At 53.1% G+C, this 18,100-nt stretch overlaps 1 protein-coding gene across 1 annotated transcript in view; it reads left to right on the top strand.

Annotated features, from left to right (window-relative positions):
• Positions 1-503: 503 nt before the first annotated feature.
• ADRB2 (adrenoceptor beta 2) overlaps positions 504-18,100 on the top strand; it is a gene marked incomplete at both ends in the record, with an annotated part of 30,441 nt that continues 12,844 nt past the window's right edge. The window contains one exon of the mRNA XM_080353306.1: positions 504-1,692. Coding sequence (XP_080209432.1) covers positions 504-1,692 — 1,189 coding nt within the window. The remainder of the gene's footprint in view (positions 1,693-18,100) is intronic.

Below are 18,100 nucleotides of genomic sequence, written 5' to 3'. Positions count from 1 at the left end.
AGCACGAGTGGGGGGAGCGCGTGGACACAGCGCGGTGGGAGCACGCGTGGAGCAAGGGGACATCAAGGGGCAGCGACCGCGCGTGGGGCACGGGGACGCGGCGGGGGCACAGCACGCGCCGCCGAGGGGGAGCGCGCGGGGCGGGGACACGCGTGGGGCAGGCAGGGGGGTGTGGAGGGCTGCGAGGTGCGCGCGGGGCGCGGCGCGGGCTGCCATTGGCTGTGGCGAGCTGATGTCACGCCGGGTGTCGTTATAAGCTCGTCGGCGCCTAACGGGCTGGGAGTCGGGCGGGAGCGCGGCCGCCGCCCGGGGCGGAACGGGACGGAGCGGGAGGAGACCAGATACAGCGGGACGAAACGAGACGGAGCGGTCCCGTCACCGGAGCGCACAGCCCGTCCCGCACTTGCCGTCCCGTATGCGCGGCTCCCGGTGCAGCGCTGCCGCGGAGGATCCCTAGGCAAAGCCAAGCCCCCGCCGCCTGCCCGGGGGGCTGCTGGGGGACCATGGAGCTGGCAGGCACTGAGCTGGCAGGCACCGAGCTGCCCGGTGGCAACGTCAGCGCCAACCAGAGCGCCGCCGACCCCACGCTGTCGCGGGAATTGTGGGTGGTGGGCATGGGGATCCTCATGTCGGTGATCGTACTGGTCATCGTCTTCGGCAACGTGCTGGTGATCACTGCCATCGCCCGGTTCCAGCGCCTGCAGACTGTCACCAACTACTTCATCACCTCGCTGGCCTGTGCTGACCTGGTGATGGGGCTGGCTGTGGTGCCCTTCGGCGCCAGCCACATCATCATGGGGATGTGGAATTTTGGGAACTTCTGGTGTGAGTTCTGGACCTCCTTGGACGTGCTCTGTGTCACGGCTAGCATTGAGACCCTCTGCGTCATTGCCGTGGACCGGTACTTCGCCATCACCTCCCCTTTCAAGTACCAGAGCCTGCTGACCAAGAGCAAGGCACGCGTGGTCATCCTCGTGGTGTGGGTGGTCTCAGTCCTTACCTCCTTCCTGCCCATCCAAATGCACTGGTACCGGGCAGACAGTGACGAGGCCATCCTGTGCTACGAGAAGGACACGTGTTGCGACTTCTTCACCAACCAAGCCTATGCCATTGCCTCCTCCATCATCTCCTTCTACCTGCCGCTTGTGGTCATGGTGTTTGTGTATGCTAGGGTCTTCCAGGTGGCCAAGAAGCAGTTGCAGAAGATAGACAGGAGCGAGGGGAGGTTTCACACCCAGAACAAGGAGCAGGAGCAGAAAGGGGGAGCTGGGCACCGCCGTATCTCCAAGTTCTTCTTGAAGGAGCAGAAAGCCCTCAAGACCCTGGGCATCATCATGGGCACCTTCACTCTGTGCTGGCTGCCCTTCTTCATCGTCAACATCGTGCACGTCATCCAGGACGACATCATACCCAAGTACGTGTTCATCCTCTTGAACTGGCTGGGCTATGTCAACTCTGGCTTCAACCCTTTGATCTACTGCCGGAGCCCGGACTTCAGGTACGCCTTCCAGGAGCTCCTGTGCCTCCGCAGGTCCGCCCCGAAGATGTATGTCAACGGCTACTCAAACAGCAACGGCAGGAGTGAGTACAACGAGGAGGACAACGGCTACCCCCTGGCATCGGACAAAACCTGCGAGTTGCTCTGCGAAGAGGGATCCTTCCCTCATGCCGAGGACTTTTCGCACTGCAAAGGTACTGTGCCTAGCGGGTAGCTTCGAGACGCGACGGGCTCTGGCGTGCCACACGTTGGTTATAAAGTGGAGCCTTTCTCTCCAAGGAAAACAAACCCCCCCGTTTATAATAATAATGATTCTTTTCTAGAGCGCGCCTAAAATCTAATGGCTGCAAGAAACCCAAACCTCAGCAAACCTTCGGTAAACAGGCGGAGGGTTACCCCGGGCAGGATCGGGGGAGTTACCCCGGGCAGGGTCGGGGGGGTTTCTCGCAGTCTGCCTGTTTAGGGGCACAAACGTGGGTCCCTTGAGGGAGGGGTGGGGAGAAATTTAAGGCTGTGCAGAAAGCTCGTCCCCGGAGGAAATTCCTGCCCGTGGCCGGTGTTTTACTACCTCATGACCTTACTGTTCGCAGCCGGGAGTGGCTGCGGGAGCGGGCTCGGGGCTGCACCGGGGGCAGCGCTGCCTGCGGAGCCGGGCGTCCCGCGGGGTCTTCCCGCTTCCCCTCTCACAACCGAGCCGGTGGCCGTGGGACCCCACCCCAGCCAGGACGGCAACCTCAAGCGGTGGTGCCAGTGCTGTCCCCGACAGGGGACTGTGCGGAGGTGGCACCCTGCGCCAAAATCCATGGGGCTTAAGGGGTGGCAGGAGCAGGGCTGAGCGCGGCTCAGTAGGGCTGTGTCGGCTATTGCCGTCAGTGGGACAGTTTAAACAACGCCCAGGGACAACGAATGCTTTTTTTGCCGAGTGGTATAGGACTTTCTGCTGAAATAATAATAATAGAAATAAACGGACTATTTGCCCAGAATGTGAGACTGTGACTGTGGGACTCAGGAATGTGGTACTGGGAAGTTGGGTGAAACGCTGCTACAAGCACAGACCATCCTTTTGTGGAGGCTCCAACCAAAGCTTTTAAATTGCCCGGTTTGTTTAACTTAGTCTCAAATGACAATGAGCCCGAGGAGGTGGGAAGAGAGGAGGTGTTTTTGTTTTCTGTGGCGGACTGAAGCACAGCTCTGGCCGCGGGACGGCTGGAGGTTGGTTGGTTTGTTGAAGGTTTTTTCCCCTTGCAGCAGGCTCTGCATTTTGTTCCCGGGTTGTGAGAGTTGGCGGCGGGCGCGCAGCGCTGTCAGGGAGGCGCAGACACGGGCGGGCAGGTGTGGGCTGCGGGACACCCCGGGACGGGGACAGGGGTGGCACTGCTGCCGAGAGCTCTGGAAGTCCCTAGCTGGAGGGAAGCAGTGGGGGTGGAAATGGAGCCGCCCTCCTCGCCCCCCCATTGCTTTCACCCGCTGTTGCTGTGTGAAAGGCTGGACTGGAGGTTTGCAAGTGCGAGGTGTTTTCAGAAACATTCGGGAGAGGTGGAGGGGAATGGTGCTCACAGGACCTCTCTGCCCTCCGTGGGGCCGTGGTGTCCCGCGGGGGAGTGCTCGGGCACCGCGGCTGTGCGGGCTTTTCTCCACCCCCCCACGCATTTCCACGCACTTATCCCGCACTCCAGGGGTTTTGCTTGCGCTGCTGGTGGGGCCGTGCTGCGGTCAGTGCGTGGTGTCTGGGGGTCGCTGGGGCCCCGGCAGAGCTTTGCAGGTGCAGTGGTATGAGTCCCTTAGGGCTGGTACCCCCCGCTGCAGACGGCAAAGGGAGTTTGAGGCAGCACTGCAAGAAAGCAGCGTGTACCGTCCCGGGCAGGCTGGAGGCTGGGATGGACCAGAGTTTCTGGCTACCGACATCTCTTTGCAGTCCCTGTGTAGCCTCCCATCTCCTGGCTGCTCTGAGAAGAACTTGCCCCATGCTCTGGTACCATAAGGGGCAGCCCCAGGGAGCCCTGGAGGGGAATGCGCCCTGGCAGGGCTGTGAGAGAGGGGGGTTGCTGCTGATCTCTGCTGCAGCTGCTGAAAGGTGCAGGGCAGTGACAAACTTGTCTTGGAGCTCTCACACCCCACCTCTGGAAACTCCTAGTATTCCCTGCTTTCTTTCCCAAAGCAGTCCTGATCCTGCTTGGAAAGGGTGCTGAGAAGGAGGAACCCCTGTGAGAGTCCTGTTGCCTTCTAGCCCTGTGATGGATGCTGCCTCAGCTCCACTCACTGCCTTTCCAGCGGAATGTACCTGAGAGCCTTCCCTCCTGCTTCTCACTGTCAGCTTCGATGCCTGCACCTGTCTGTACCCTCACCTGCTGCCTCGGTGGGGTTGTCAGCAGTGCCCATGATACTTTGAGCATGAGCCATTTGGGCAAGGCAGGGTGTGATGGCATGGTGTGCGTGTGAGGCCCCAGGTCAGCAGAAACATTTGCTCCTCAGATAAACATTAACAGGCTGTCCCAGCAACAGGAGACCCGGTGTGGGACTAGGACTTGCAGTCAGGTGCTGTTTGCTTCATACTGCACAAGGGGCTGGCGTGCTGTGCAGTGGGTGCTGTAGACACGTTTGGGCTAGAGGTGCACTCTAGATGGGTGCTGGCCATGTATTATTTAGCACTCAAGGGGAAGTGAAAATTAACCTCCTGATTTTAGCAATCAGTATCTCCGGTGTCTAATCTCCTGTGTTTTTCATGTTGCCAGGTGCTTGCTGTATTTTGCAATGCCCAGTGGCAGCTCAGGTTGGCGGGTGGCAAGGGCACAGAGGGAGGACGTGTCCCACAGCGTTAGCTCCTGACAGGGGACCAGGGCCAGCGGGATCAGCAGCCAAACTCCAACCGGTTTTGGGACAGGAGCCTGGGGCACAAAGAAGTCCAGTGTCCACATTGCAGTTGCTGTCTGTATGTTTTCAGTGATTAATTATTTGCATTTCATTAGCACATGTTGTGGAGCAGGACTTTGTTGTCTAAATAACTGGTCTGTTTGTTTGGCTGTGTTCATGCTTAAGATGTTGTGGCTGTGTGGAGCCAAAGCTGAGAGGTGAGGAAGTGCCTAACTGCAGAATCACCACAGTATCCAGAGCACGTGGACGTGGAAGGGACAGGGGACACCGGACTGTTTGCACTGGGCAGTTGCCCTTGGTACTCCAGTGCTCAGCTACAGTGTTAGGAAACCTCAGGCTCGCAGTGGATTCTGAGTGGTGAAGAACTGATTTCTTTCCTCTAAGGCAACATTAGTAAAACTTGTGAAACATGAACTCTGTGGTTCTGGGGGCAGGTGGAACTGAAAAAGAAACATTGGTGAAGAAAATATTGTGGCACCACCGGGGCCAAACCAACAAACCTTTCCCGTTCCATGGTTGAAAAAGAAAAGCTGTGTAAATGGATCTTTTGGCCTGTTACAATATTTTATAATAAAAATAGAATTTTATAGATACACGCTAAGCATTAAAAAAATAGAGCACTGAAGTCAGGACACTAGCTGCTTAAATTGATTTTAGGGTTCTTAGGATTTTACACTAGCAGGGAGTTGGCTCAGTTTAAATGCATCTGATAAATCACAGCGGTGTCTTCATTCGAGGAAAATCTTTGTGACAGAACACTAAATTCTTACTGCAAACAGAGCAGGCTGCCTTCTGTGCTGCTGGTTTGTTCCTTATGCCAGTGTCACAAAGGTGAAGAGAGCACGGGTGGGATACTGCCCAACCCCGCCTGTCAGTGTGTTCAGCTAACTGGAGCTTTGCAGCACATTTGCTGCTTTTGGCCACTTTGGCCAGACAGATTGTTATTGTTTATAAAGTCTTAGTCAAGATGAGCATCACAAACACAGATTTTGTGTTGTTAGAAAATACCATCCTTGCCGTAAGTCAGGCTTGTGATTCAGGCAGCTGTACTTTCCACATCAGGGGCTGTCTTTGCTTTGTCCTCCAAAACAGGCAGAGTACCCAGAGCTGCTGAGTTATGTCAGTCCTCTGCCTCTTGGGAGCATTCCTGGAGAGCTTTTGCTTTCTGGGAAGCCAGGCCTTGAAATACAACCGGCTGCTTGCTCCAGCACTGGGGAAGTGTGGAAGTGCAAGGGGGGCTGGCAGAGGGAAGGTCTGGGAGCAGATCCCCCCGGAGCAGGACTCAAGCGCCTCTTGAGGATCCCAAAGCACTTTGTATTCCAAATTGTTGAGCAGTTCCTAATGCACAGCATTGCCTGTCAGTGCGTATCATGTTGCTGTGAGGTGTTGGGGTGGCCATGAGGAGCTTGACCTCGGCTGTGTAGCCAAGTCTACAGCTGGTGGCCCCTCCTGTGGTTCAGGTGAAGGTGGGACCCCAGCCTAAGGTTGCTACCAAGGCAGTGGGTACAGCAGAGAGGGAATGAAGAGACTTAAGTTCCCAAATGTGCCCAAAAGTTTGAGAACAGGCCAGGGATTAGCAGTGTAGAAAGAAGAGCCCGGCTGCTGGAGAGGGAACGGGTGTGTGAGCAGGGTCTCCCATGTCACAGCCACCAGGCTTTTCAAGGGGCTTATTTCTGTGTTTATTTACTATAAGGGATATGTTTTTGCTGCGGGGGGGAGGGTATTGATGGGGCTGGTTAGGAGTACATAGCAAGCTGCAATCTCTTGCCCTTCTGGTATTACAGTGCTCCTGCTGCCAGGAGTCTCAAATACCCGCGCTGGATAAGGGGAGGGCTTTTGTCCTCCTCCCTTTGCCAGCACTCTGCCTCTGAGAGTTTGTTTTCATTGGTATGATGAATTCATTTCCCAAGGGGATGCTTTTATGAGCATGTTCATTCCTCTGGCAGGAGGGAGAATGGCCCGTCTTGCATGTTCCCTTCTCTGTTCTCTGTCAGCAAACAGAAAGTGCCACCCTTCTAAAAGCAGAAGGGAAGCAAAGGTTTCCTGACCAACCGAGTCAGCGCCTGCCTGTGTCCCTGGGCAATGGGAATGGAAAGAAGGAGTCAGGGAAGGTGCCTGCTGGGCTGATCACTAGTGTCACCCCAGTCTTCCCCCTCCCCAGCTGCCTCTGCAGAAGTATCCAGCCTTGGTGAAGCACAGTCCATGGGGCTGGATGGGATCCACCCAGGGGTTCTGAGGGAGCTGGTGGAGGTGCTCACCAAGCCACTTTCGATGATTTGTCAGCAGTCTTGGCTAATCAAGGAGGTCCCAGTTGACTGGATGTTGGCAAATGTGATGCCCAAATACAAGAAGGGCTGGAAGGAGGATCTGGGGAATTACAGGCCTGTCAGTCTGACCTTGGTGCCGGGAAGGTCATGGAACAGATCATCCTGGGGAACATCCCACGGCACATACAAAACAACCGAGTGATCAAGTGCAGTCAGCATGGGATTATGAAAGACAGTCCTGCTTGACCAACCTGATCTCCTTCTATGACAAGGTGACCTGCTTAGTGGATGAGGGAAATGCTGTGGATGTTGTGTACCTGGCCTTTGACACCGTATCCCACAGCATTCTCCTGGAGAAGCTGCAGCTCACGGCTTGGATGGGTGTACTCTTTGATGGATAAAGAACTGGCTGGAGGGCCAGGCCCAAAGAGTTGTGGTGAATGGAGCCAAATCCAGTTGGCAGCCAGTCATGAGTGGTGTCCCCAGGGCTCAGTATTGGGGCCAGTTCTGTTTAATCTCTTTATCAATGATCTGGATGAGGGGATCGAGTGCACCCCTCAGTAAGTTTGCAGATGACACCAAGTTGGGTGGGAGTGTTGATCTGCTGGAGGGTAGGATGGCCATACAGGGGGATCTGGACCAGGTGGATTGATGGGCCAAGGCCAACTGTATGAGGTTCCACAAGGCCAAGTGCAGGGTCCTGCACTTGGGTCACAACAATCCCATGCAATGCTACAGGCTTGGGAAAGAGTGGCTGGAAAGCTGCCCGGTGGAAGAGGATCTGGGGGTGTTGGTGACAGCAGCTGAACATGAGCCAGTGTGTGCCCAGGTGGCCAAAAAGCCCACCAGCATCCTGGTGTGCATCAAGAACAGTGTGGCCAGCAGAACCAGCACAGTGATCATTCCCCTTATACTCTGCACTGGTGAGGATCCACCTTGAATCCTCTGTTCAGTTTTGCACCCCTTGTGACAAGAAAGCCTTGAGGTGCTGGAATGAGTTCAGAGAAGGGAACAGAGCTGGTGAGGGGCTGGAGGACAAGTGTGATGGGAGCAGCTGAGAGACCTGGGGGTTCAACTGGAGAACAGGAGCTGAGGGGAGACCTTCTGATCTCTGAACTGCCTGAAAGGAGCTTGGAGCATGGAGGGTGTTGGTCTCTTCTCCCAAGTAGCAATCAATACAATGAGAAAAAATGGCCCAAGTTGTGGCAGGGGAAGTTTAGACTGGATATTAGGTTTGTTGAACATAGCAACAAGCTGCCCAGGGAAGTGGTTGAGTCCCTGTTTCTGGAGGTGTTCAAAAAAAGACACATAGATGACGTTCTTAGGGACATGGTTTGGTGACAGCATTAGGTTAGACTCAATGATCTTGAGGGTCTCTTCTAACCAACGTGATTCTGTGATCCCATACCTCATACCTTGGCTGACCCACATATTTTGTTAACCTGTAAGCGCAGTATTGGTGCCTGCACTTCAGGTTTGCAATGTGTGTGGTACCCAGGGTTGTTCTTCCAGTTCAGATGAGCAAGGGCTGTTTTCAAAAGCCACGCTGGCCTTGAATGTTGTTCTCAGCAGAAAGGTGTTGCGACCCCAGGGTCCTGAGCCCAGTGTTTGGCAAGGACTAAGGTCCTTTACATCACTGTTTTTGCACTTGTGCTTGGTTTCTCAGGTCTATGAGTAGGACCACAGCCACTCTTGGGCATTTCCTCTCTCTGCAACAAAGTCTTCTTCAATGTGAAAGCTTGTCTCCTTTAAGACTTGAGCCCAGCAGCCTGAACACTTCTTCCCTTTGTTATTCTTCTATTTATTTTTTTTTTCTGGAACTGTTTTGAAAGTGAGCATTAGTCCTAACCTTTCTTCCTGGGGGCAAAGAGAACATTTTGCAATGAGCACACATCCCGGGCTGTGAGGACACTGTCATTTGGCAGCTGGGTAGCTACAGTGTCTTGTCAGAGACATTCCTGTGGGGTGACCAGCTGCACGGGGCACCCATGGGAACCCGTAGGTGCTTTTTATCGTATTACAGGATTGGGCAGCAAATATTTCACCCAGCGCTGCCTCTTGAGGGATGCACTGGAGCTGTTCCTCAGGGCACAGGCAGGTGCTGTGGCACAACTGCTGCCTCTCGCACCCTCGGCTGAAGGACAGAGGCTCGTGTTTGCCACAGAACAAAGTGCAGCCAGCTTGGTCAGGAGCACAGATGCTCCCCTGGGGTCTTAGTGACACAGCCTGGGTCCGGACACAGTGCATGCGTGGAACTGGAGTTTACACAGAACTTAGAAGGAGGTTATCGCTCCTGCTAAGTGTTGTAAGAGCAGAATACAAACTTGATTCCCCTAGATTTGGCAGTGGGTGTCTGCTGGAATTGCTGTGTGTAAGGGTGAATCAAGCAGAGTGTTTCAGGGGGCACTGAGTCTCTACAAATGTTGTTCGGCATGAGAAAAGTGGATTTACTGCTTCTGCACGCATGCAATTTCAGGTTTTCTCCCATTTCCTCACTCTCCCAATGACAGAAGCATACAACTGAATTTTGGTGCAATATTGCTAGTGCCAGCGAGAGTGGATTGGGAAATATTTGTTTACTATCCTTGGTAAGGTCATTTTTGCACAAGTGTATATATATATATGCATTATTTATATAGACTGATATATAGATCTGTGTATAAACAAGGAAATGTAAAGATGTTTTGTTGTGCTAGGTAGAGACATAGATGAAGATCTGTATGTTCAAAAGTTCAAGTATTTATTGCAGGTCCTATTGATTGACATTGTGTTTAAATAAAGAGTATTTATGGTATGCTTGCAGTCAAGTGTCAAGGCTGTTTTGGTGGCTGTATTTCCCCCATACTCTCCAAGACTCTTCTAGTGAATCCTTCAGGGCTCATTAAAAAGAAACAGCATCTGAATAGCCTGGTGCTGGTGGGGAGGCACACGCAGCCTCCTCGAGCAGATGAGCGTTTCATTAATTAATCCAGCGCTTTGAGCCCTGGAACCGGGGAGGAAACTGCAGCTGCCCAGCACCTCACTGTAAAAAGGCGTCTCTGCTTTCCACCTCTTATATTGTCAGGGTTTATAGACAAAGTGGTTTTTAAAAATCCACCTGTTTTTCTGTCTGTTTAGACTTGAAACACTGGTGGGGCCACTGCAGCTGGTGCTGGTGCTGGTCACCAGTGTTCCCCTGGACTGGGAAGCAACACAGATGTCCAGTGCAGAGATGGTTGGGATGGGAAATATGAAACACTGCAAAATGTGTGCAGGGCTTGTCTGTAAAGCTGGTGCTGTCTCCGCTCTGAACTGCCCTGCAGAATGGGGGTGACAGGAGCACAGTGCAGTATGTCACTGCTGTCTGTCCCAGGCTGCTTCTATCTCCTAATTAGGATTGGAAGTGCTTCTGGGGGGGTGTCTTTGGAAAAGTACTGTAGTCTCCTGGTCTGTTCTCTGTTACCTGTGGCCCAGCCCTGTTGTCCTGGTGCTCTTATTGCTTCAGGTGGGGGTGAAGAAAGAGTATGGTTAATGTAAAGTAGGATCCCAGCCCAGCATGTCGCAATGACAGGTATTTCACGTTCTTTATGCCACTTAAGACCATGATGAAAGTCTTGGCAGCAGAGGCCGGTGCGTGTGCCCTGCACATTTCAAAACTTTTCCTTTCCAGAAACAACAGTGGGGAGTAGTTGTGCAGCGTGGACAGGGAGGGATTACACCAGGCACTTCTAAACACAGCAGATGCCCAAATTCTAATGTTTTATGGGTTTGTAACTTTGTGCTTTCAAGGGATAGAGACCCCCAGCTAGAAACGCAAGCTGTTGCTGACTGCGGGGGTCCTGAAGAAGGAATCAGTCAGACCTTCAGCATCTGTGGGGGAATTCTGATTAAAAAAGGACATTTCAGACTGGAGAACATTTCATATCCCATCATAGAAAGGTGCTTGGTCCTAATTGATGCTTAGAGCCCAACCTCTGCTTCCCAGCGTGTTTAGTGGTTGCTGCCATCAGCCCCTCCTGGCCCTGGTCCTCCAGTGATGCCAAAGGAAAGGCGTTAGGAAACCGCAGCAGCCGCTGCCAGAGCCACCTGCCATCTCGCAGACATGACTTCATTGCAGGCGTGGGCAACAGGAGCAATATCGAGAGGATCTCTCACCAGCCCCAGATACGGTCTGAACGCAGCTCCCCACTTGTGCCACCTCCTCGGTGGCTCAGAGGGGTCCGGATTCCACTGCCGAGCTCTGCAGCCTCAGCCCAGTCCTGAGAAATGCATAAACAAGCGGCCTCTGGGAAGACCCTGCCAAGTCCTTTCTCCCTCATGTAAATATTTTTTCCTCTTAAGTGTACACAAGTGTGAAAAATCCCTCCTTAATCTCTTCTTTCTCTCTGTCTGAAGGAAATGCTTGTTCGTCCCTGGGTGGGGACTGCCCTCATCTTGATATTTTGCAGCCATCAGTCCAAGCAAGAATGATACTGCCAAAACATTGCTTGTTGCTCCCAAAGCCGCGCTGCTCCTGCTGCCCAAGCCCACTGGCATCAGAACAAATGGTGCCTATGACAGTGGTGTCAGGCTGTCACCGTTCTTAGTGGCTATTGGATGTAGAGTGTGGACAGTAAATCGGTTAGGCAGCCTTGAAGAAGCCTTTAAAACCAGTGGGAAATATCCACGGGGTTGCAGGGTCCCTGCTCCAAAGTCTGAAATGCCCATCCTGTTGTATTGGTGTCATGTCTGGAAATGAGTGGCAGTTTTTCCCCGGGAAAACCTGGACCAGAAGCGCTAGAGAAGTCTCTGTAGGCCTGGCCAACAGCTTGGTGAGAGAGCTGCTGATTTTCTGATACGCGCTTAGCAGAGTAAGGAAGCACGTCTGTGTGTAGCAGAGGGGGTGGAAGCCCCATTGTATTGATGTGCAGGGGAGCGGAGTGGAGGAGCTGCCTAAATACCCCTTCAATGGGGAATCTCTTCTCACTGTTCAGATGGTCACCTGGCTGTTCTGCTTGGGGATGGGTGGGATCAGGTGCAGGCTGCCACCCCCCTCTCCCAGCCCTCTGCCCGGGACCTCAGCTGACCTCTATGTCTCACCAAAATAGGAAGATGTTGCTCTTGGTGGTTTCAGAGAGGAAACGAGTGAGCATGCAGCCAGCCTCGCACAAGGGAACGATGCTGAGATAAGCTTTGACTGTAGGTCTTTTGTGATACCTCATTGTAACACAGATTATTACTGTGATACTGTGAGGCTGGCTGAGCATGGGACAAGTTAGTCTTAAAGCTGGAGTGAAGAGCTGCTGAATGTGAAGGACTATACAAACAGCTTTGTAGCTAAAGAAAAGGATAAAGAAACAATTCCCTTGTGCTCAGATGAGAACCACCCTCAGAGCAGCCCAGCAATTTGATATGGAGAGATGTTGACTTTCTAGGCTGGGCTGTAGGATGCTCTCCCAGATTTGCTGTGCTGGGACCTGCCATGCCTTTCCTGCCCCTGTGTCTTGCCAGGCTCCAAGTCAGCCCAGTTCAAGCAGGACCTCTTTCCACCCAGCTTGTCATCTGTGAAAGCCAGCTGCTGTAACCCGTCGGGTCACAGATTTTCTGTTGGGATGTGTGTTGCTCTGCTCCTGTGCTCTTGTTGAGCCGGACTGCAGTGCCAGCTGCCATGGTGGGAGCTGGGAGGTAACTCTTGAAATCGGTCGTGACAGGGACTTGGTTGACAATCTGAGTGATCTTGACAGGCTGCTTGTAGCAGGGTCAGTCTGATTACACAGGTCTGTGGCATGGGAGGGGAAGGGAGATGCTTTCATGCTTGGTCTGGAGGTGTGAGCGTTCCTCAGCATGACAATGTTTTCAAGCACAGCCATCAGAGCAGTGTCATACCCTAGACTACGGTGTTTTCCTTTGGGTTGCAGTGGGTGCCAGTAGGGACCTGCCTTTCACCACGACCAGCCCTTTGAAGTGCTGTAGCTCAGAGAAACCCCTCCCCTTGTATCCTCCTGGCAAGCACAGGTTGTTCTCTTCTTTTCAGCTTCATAAAAGTGGAGTCATTTGTGAACTTGCTAGGGTTTTGCACAACTGGGGTGTCAGCACAGTCCCTGCCCTGGGCGATGTGGCCCTGAGCAATGTCAGTGGTGGTGGAGAGGCAATGGAGACAAGTCCCACTCAAACCTGGAGGTCCTCCTGTCTCCAGCTGATATACAAATATAGCAATACAGAGTAAGAGTATGTACAGTTATAGATGTGGAAGTGGGGGAGGCGCTAAGCTGAGGCACAATCCACAGCTATTGGAGTTGATTCATGGCATTTCAGCACAGCAGCTGAGGCAAAGGGGAACTGTAGGGGGGACACATGGGAGGAAAAAGGGGGAGCAGAACCGCAGAAGGACATTTTGTGGCCATTCCTCAGTAACTACATAGCACGATTTGTTCAGTTCATTTAAAAGCTGGCTGTGTGGCCCCCCATCCCTCTGGGGCTCCCTGCTGCAGATAAAGACCCTTCTTAAAAGGGGATCCTCAGGGTACCTATTTTTAGCATGGAAACCCCTCTAGGAGTGTCATCCAGCCCAGAATGAACACCTCTGTCCGCAGCAGCAGAGCGATGTACAGGCTGTTCCTCCTGCCGTCCCAGCCCCTCCTGCGCAGGGGCGCAGCTGACATTTGCTAGCAGACTGTAAGGGACAGTTGTGGGCATGTCTCCGCGGCCCGGGAGGTGATGACACACCGGCTGCCACCACGGCGGGCAGGAGAAGGCGGCACAGGGGCAGGGGGCTGGGCTGGGCTGCCTCTCGCTTGGCGGTGGGGGAGAGTCAAGTGATGGAGGCGAGGGGTGCGAGCTGTTCCCAGAAAGGAAAGGTCAGGGTGCAGAGCGGGGCTGTGATCAGCCTCCAAGCCACAGGGCAGCAGGGCTGTGATTTCTAGGCATGACTTGTGGGTGTTGGCCAGGAGACACAGAAATGAATTGGAGAGGAGGAAAGGATTTTTGGTCTGAAGTGTGAAGCGTGGGGTAATGCAGAAGTGCTGGCTGGGGGCATGATGAGGTGTCCCTGCCAGTTCTCAATGTCCCTCTGGACCCCAGAGGGACCCCGGGAGGGGATGCTGGCATTGCATCTGCTCAGGTTTGGTCTTGGGCTGGGCTGGCTCCAATCCACCATGCCGGGGACAAGCAACCGCTGAGCAGCACACTTGGACTCACTGATAGAATCATAGAATCGTAGAATCATTTCGGTTGGAAGAGACCCTCCGGATCATTGAGTCCAACCATAGCTTGCCTGCAGGGTAAGATTTCAGTTTCTACAGATGGCAGAGCTTTGGGGATTTTTCTTTCTGATATGAATATACCAAGCCAAAGACTTATAACAAAGTCAAAGTTATTTCAGAGATATTGTCTTTCTCTGCCTCAGAATTCCATTTAACACGCAAAACTCAGGAGAGGAAAATGATGATAAAACTGTTTGGACAGGGCCAACTTTTTTAGTGTAGGTTTGGACAGTGCAGCTGGAGCTGGGTCTGTAAGGAGCCTTCCATCAACTTTGCCAATAAAGTCATAAATCCAGTATATAGGCTGGTGATGAAAAACTGAAAGAAAGAGAAGGACTTGAAGGAGAATGGTTGGAGGGGCAAATGAGGGCAACCGGAGAACAGAGGCAAAATGAAATATAGCCCCAGGATAGTGTGAAAAGACGGCAAAGAAACAAATGGAGATGAGAAAAGGGACTTAGGAGGGACAATGACTCAAATACCATCAGGAAACTCAAGGTGGAAAGCAAGAGGCTGGATCCCGTGTGGAAGAGGAGGGAGAGGCTGGAAAGGGATTTGGAAGGAGAAGAAACAGGGCTGGAAAATGCCATGACAGCGGGAACTGGGTTTCAGTGCAGGCAGCCTGACTGGTGCCTCTTCCCTCCCACACCGGCGGTTCCTTGCCTGTTGTCAGTCTGATTTAGCAGCTCTGGCGGGAGGAAGGCAGCAGGACGAAGGGAGAGGGGACAGTTTCTCAGTGATATCGAATTTCTGGGGAGCTGTGAGTGAGAGAGGATGTCCATTGGAGAGGCAAAGCATGCACAGCGTGTTCCCAGCATCGAGGGGGTTGTCCAAGGCAAGAGTCCAGCCTAATTTACACTCCCAGAGCAAGGAAGGCAAGTGTTGTTTTATTTTTGAAGACGGTCTTGTCCGCCTCGTGCCATGCTACCCCCTGCAGTGGGGTTCCAGTTTCAGGAAGAGCAGGGGAAAAACAACCTCAACCAAGATAAAACATTCTGCCTTTACCCATAAATGGCATCAAATATTTTTGTTTCACACCATTACTCTCTTTTCCTGCCTGACAGAACCAGCGCTGCCCTTGCAACCCAGCACTTGTGGAAGATGTCCTGGGCAGGGAGCGGGCAGGGCTTGGCACAGGGCAGTGGGGTGATGTTTAAACCCAAATCACCCGAGCGATGAGCAATGCGAGGGAGAGCACACGCTGCCAGGGAGCTTCAGAGCCCACCAGCTGAGCCAGGTGGCTGTGCAGCAGGACCGTGCCAGGGAACCGGTGACAAATGGGAGCTGGAATTTTTCCACCTGAGGCAGAGCAAGCACCTGATTCACCGAGAGGGCTATTGAGAGATAAAGGGAGGTGTTGTTTGAGTGCTGCCTCTGCTGGGCGTTTCAGGGGGAAGGCAGGCTGCTCAGCACACTCTCCTTTCCCTTGTCTCCAATGCCTTGTGCAAGGTTCGGTTTCTCCTGGGGGTGGGAGATGCTGGAGAAGAGCTGGCTCATTGTGAGCAACTGCTGCACAAGGCAAAGCTCTCTGCTTTCTTCTCTTTGTGCTTTGCTGCCTGGATCTGCATCTTACCCTCCTATTGCACAGGGCTTGCACCTTTGGCATCCCTATCAGTGACCCCTCCAACATGCCCCACCGGTCCTGCCCTTCCTGCCGTGACAGCTGGGAAAGGAGAAACCTTTCATCCTCTCCTCTCCTCTCCTCCAGCCTGAGCTGCCTCTGGCCTCTGACAAAACTTATCCTCCATCTCCTTGGGACGTTGGGGGGTCCCCAAGCAGCGGTGCTGGCAGAGCTGCCCCATCACCCTCTGCTGGGATCCACACGGGAGCTCGCTCGGAGCTGGAGGTGGGAGACAGGACCCAGCAGCTGCTGGACCCAACAGTGGCTGCAGAGAGATGTCTTGGCACAGGGACTGTGTTTTGCCAAACAAGGGCTATGTGGGAGCCTGTGTGGCTGCTGGACCAGAAGACATTATCTATATATGTGCGGGCAGCAGGCTTTGCCCGCTGCATTGAAGCGTAAAGCCTCTGAGCGCAGAAGCAGCCTCTGCTGTTGGTGAAATGCCTCTCCCGATGTGTCAGGAAGGTTCAACCCAAGCAGGTGCTCTGACAGTGGAAAGGGAACAGACCTGGTTCTTACCATCTCCATCTCCAGCAGCAGACTCTGGGTCTTCGGCTCTGCTCAGAGCTGAAGGGACAAAAAACTTCTGGGAGTTTCGGAGTCAGGCACCCACACAACCCTGTATACTGTGTAGGAATGAAGCAAAACTCACAGGGCTTCTTCATCCAGCACCCAGGAGCCCAGGGCCAAGTTATTTCCTGGCAAAACTGGAATTCCCCAGCAGACTTCTGCTGGTGTCAAGTGGAAAACGTGGCAGTCTCTGCTTGCATTTATTTTAAGAAAGAGCTGCTATGGATGGGATGAAATGCTTGTGAGTGTCATTCAAAGGAACACAAACCAAATGGTCAAGAAGAGTCCCTGCCAAATGCAGTGCTTTTTGAATAAAAGCCATAGCTAGGGAGAGCAGCATCTTGATTTGGAAAGTGGGGCAGACATGCTCATGTAGTGCCTGCTTGTTCTCTGGCTGGCGTTAGCTTGGGTTTTTAACTCTGATGTCCTTGAGTGCTGAAAAAATTAGAAGGTGGCTTTAAAAAAGCATTTAAAAATGTGTTTTCTATTACGAGCCTCCATCTGTAGACAGATACGCTCAGAGAAAATCAGTGATGGACAACAGAGGAAAACAGCCTGATGTCCATACCTTAATATATCATCTTTATTTTGCTTATTTTCCATCTCTCCCTTCTGGAACTGGGGCACTTGAGTCCTACAAACTGGTTCGTTCCTGAAGCATCTGTTTCCTCCTCTTCCTTGTAGAAGACACCAAGACAAGCCAATGCATGTGGAAAGTCCCCTCCTAATCCTTAGAGCGGGGCAGGATTAAATAAAGCAATAACTCACTATTTCCTCTCAGCTCCCAGGTTCCTTCCCGAGTTGCTGGAGCTCTGTGCAGGGGGATGATTTCCTCCAAAATGAACAGCCCAGCTCGTTCTCTGCCGCCTGCCGAGGCGCGATTCGGGAGGGCACGGAGCAGGCATTCCTGCCATTCTGCAAGCACACGTGCCTTTGCAGTGAGCGTGTCTGACAGGTATGGAGACAAATCAGGACAGCCGGCTCCCTGCCCCGCTGCGGCGATGACCTTGGCGATAAGTGGGGGATGCAGCTGCGGGGCGTGCAGGGGATTTCCCGCGAGAGCCGTGGGAAGGGTTGGGTACCTGGGTGGCACTAGGGATGCTGCTTTGGCTTCGGCATCAGCATCACTCCCAGGAGTTTTGCTGCTCTTGTTTTGCCTTTTATTAATTATCTTGGGGTGTCTCTACAATGCAAGATGTGCCAGGTAGTGGCTATGGTTTGGAAGGGACAGGACAGTGTAGCTCACTTCTCCTGGTGTGTCCATCATGCACACTTGTCAGTGCGGCGAATGGGCTGACAACAATGTGCGGAGGGGTAAGGACAGTCAGACCACTTGCGGGGAGGTGGGAGCCCAACCCGACCAGGACCTGGGCAGGACCCTGGCTGTATTAGAGGTGCAAAACCATCCATGGTCCAGACCTTGACTGGAGTTGTCCTTCTGTGTAAGGCACCGTGGGAGTAACATGGAGATACCCCCAGTTTGCAGGATCTGTAGCCATCCCTGAAAAGCAATCTGGGTTATATTGCCACTGGGGAGAGACCGCACTGTTAATGAAACACATATGAGTCAGTAGTGCCAAAAAGTTTGCCCAGGCTTTGTACGTAATTCCTCAAGACCTCAGTCCTCTCCGAAGCAAAAGCTTTTATGTGAGGTTGCGGGAGGAAACACAGCATGAAAATATCACCCTGTTCCGCAGTGACAAACATCTACGATGCAGGACCCAGATTAGAAACCGGGAACACTGAGGTCCACGCTCCACTGCGGTGACTCATCTGACATCTCGGTGCACTTGCCTGCAAAACGGGGCCATCCAGGCGCGCAGTGCCTGGAAGGACAGTGTCTCTGCAAGCGGTGTCCCGGAGTTTGGAGAGAAGATGCTTCACAACTGCCAGATATTGTCCTTTCTTGGCTTCCGCAGCAGGAAGCTGAACCTCAGCCTGCTCCAGTTTCATTAACAATTAAACTCTTTTGTTACTTTGCCAGAGCTTACCTAAAGTACTGTGAGGTTGTAAGACAACTGCCACTAGGTCATTACGCCTTGCCACCCAGGGC

Source organism: Nesoenas mayeri (genome assembly GCF_963082525.1).
Source record: "Nesoenas mayeri genome assembly, chromosome: 14".
Lineage (NCBI taxonomy): Eukaryota > Metazoa > Chordata > Aves > Columbiformes > Columbidae > Nesoenas > Nesoenas mayeri.
The sequence above is the reverse complement of the archived record's forward strand: the minus strand, read 5'-3'. Positions and strand labels throughout refer to the sequence as shown.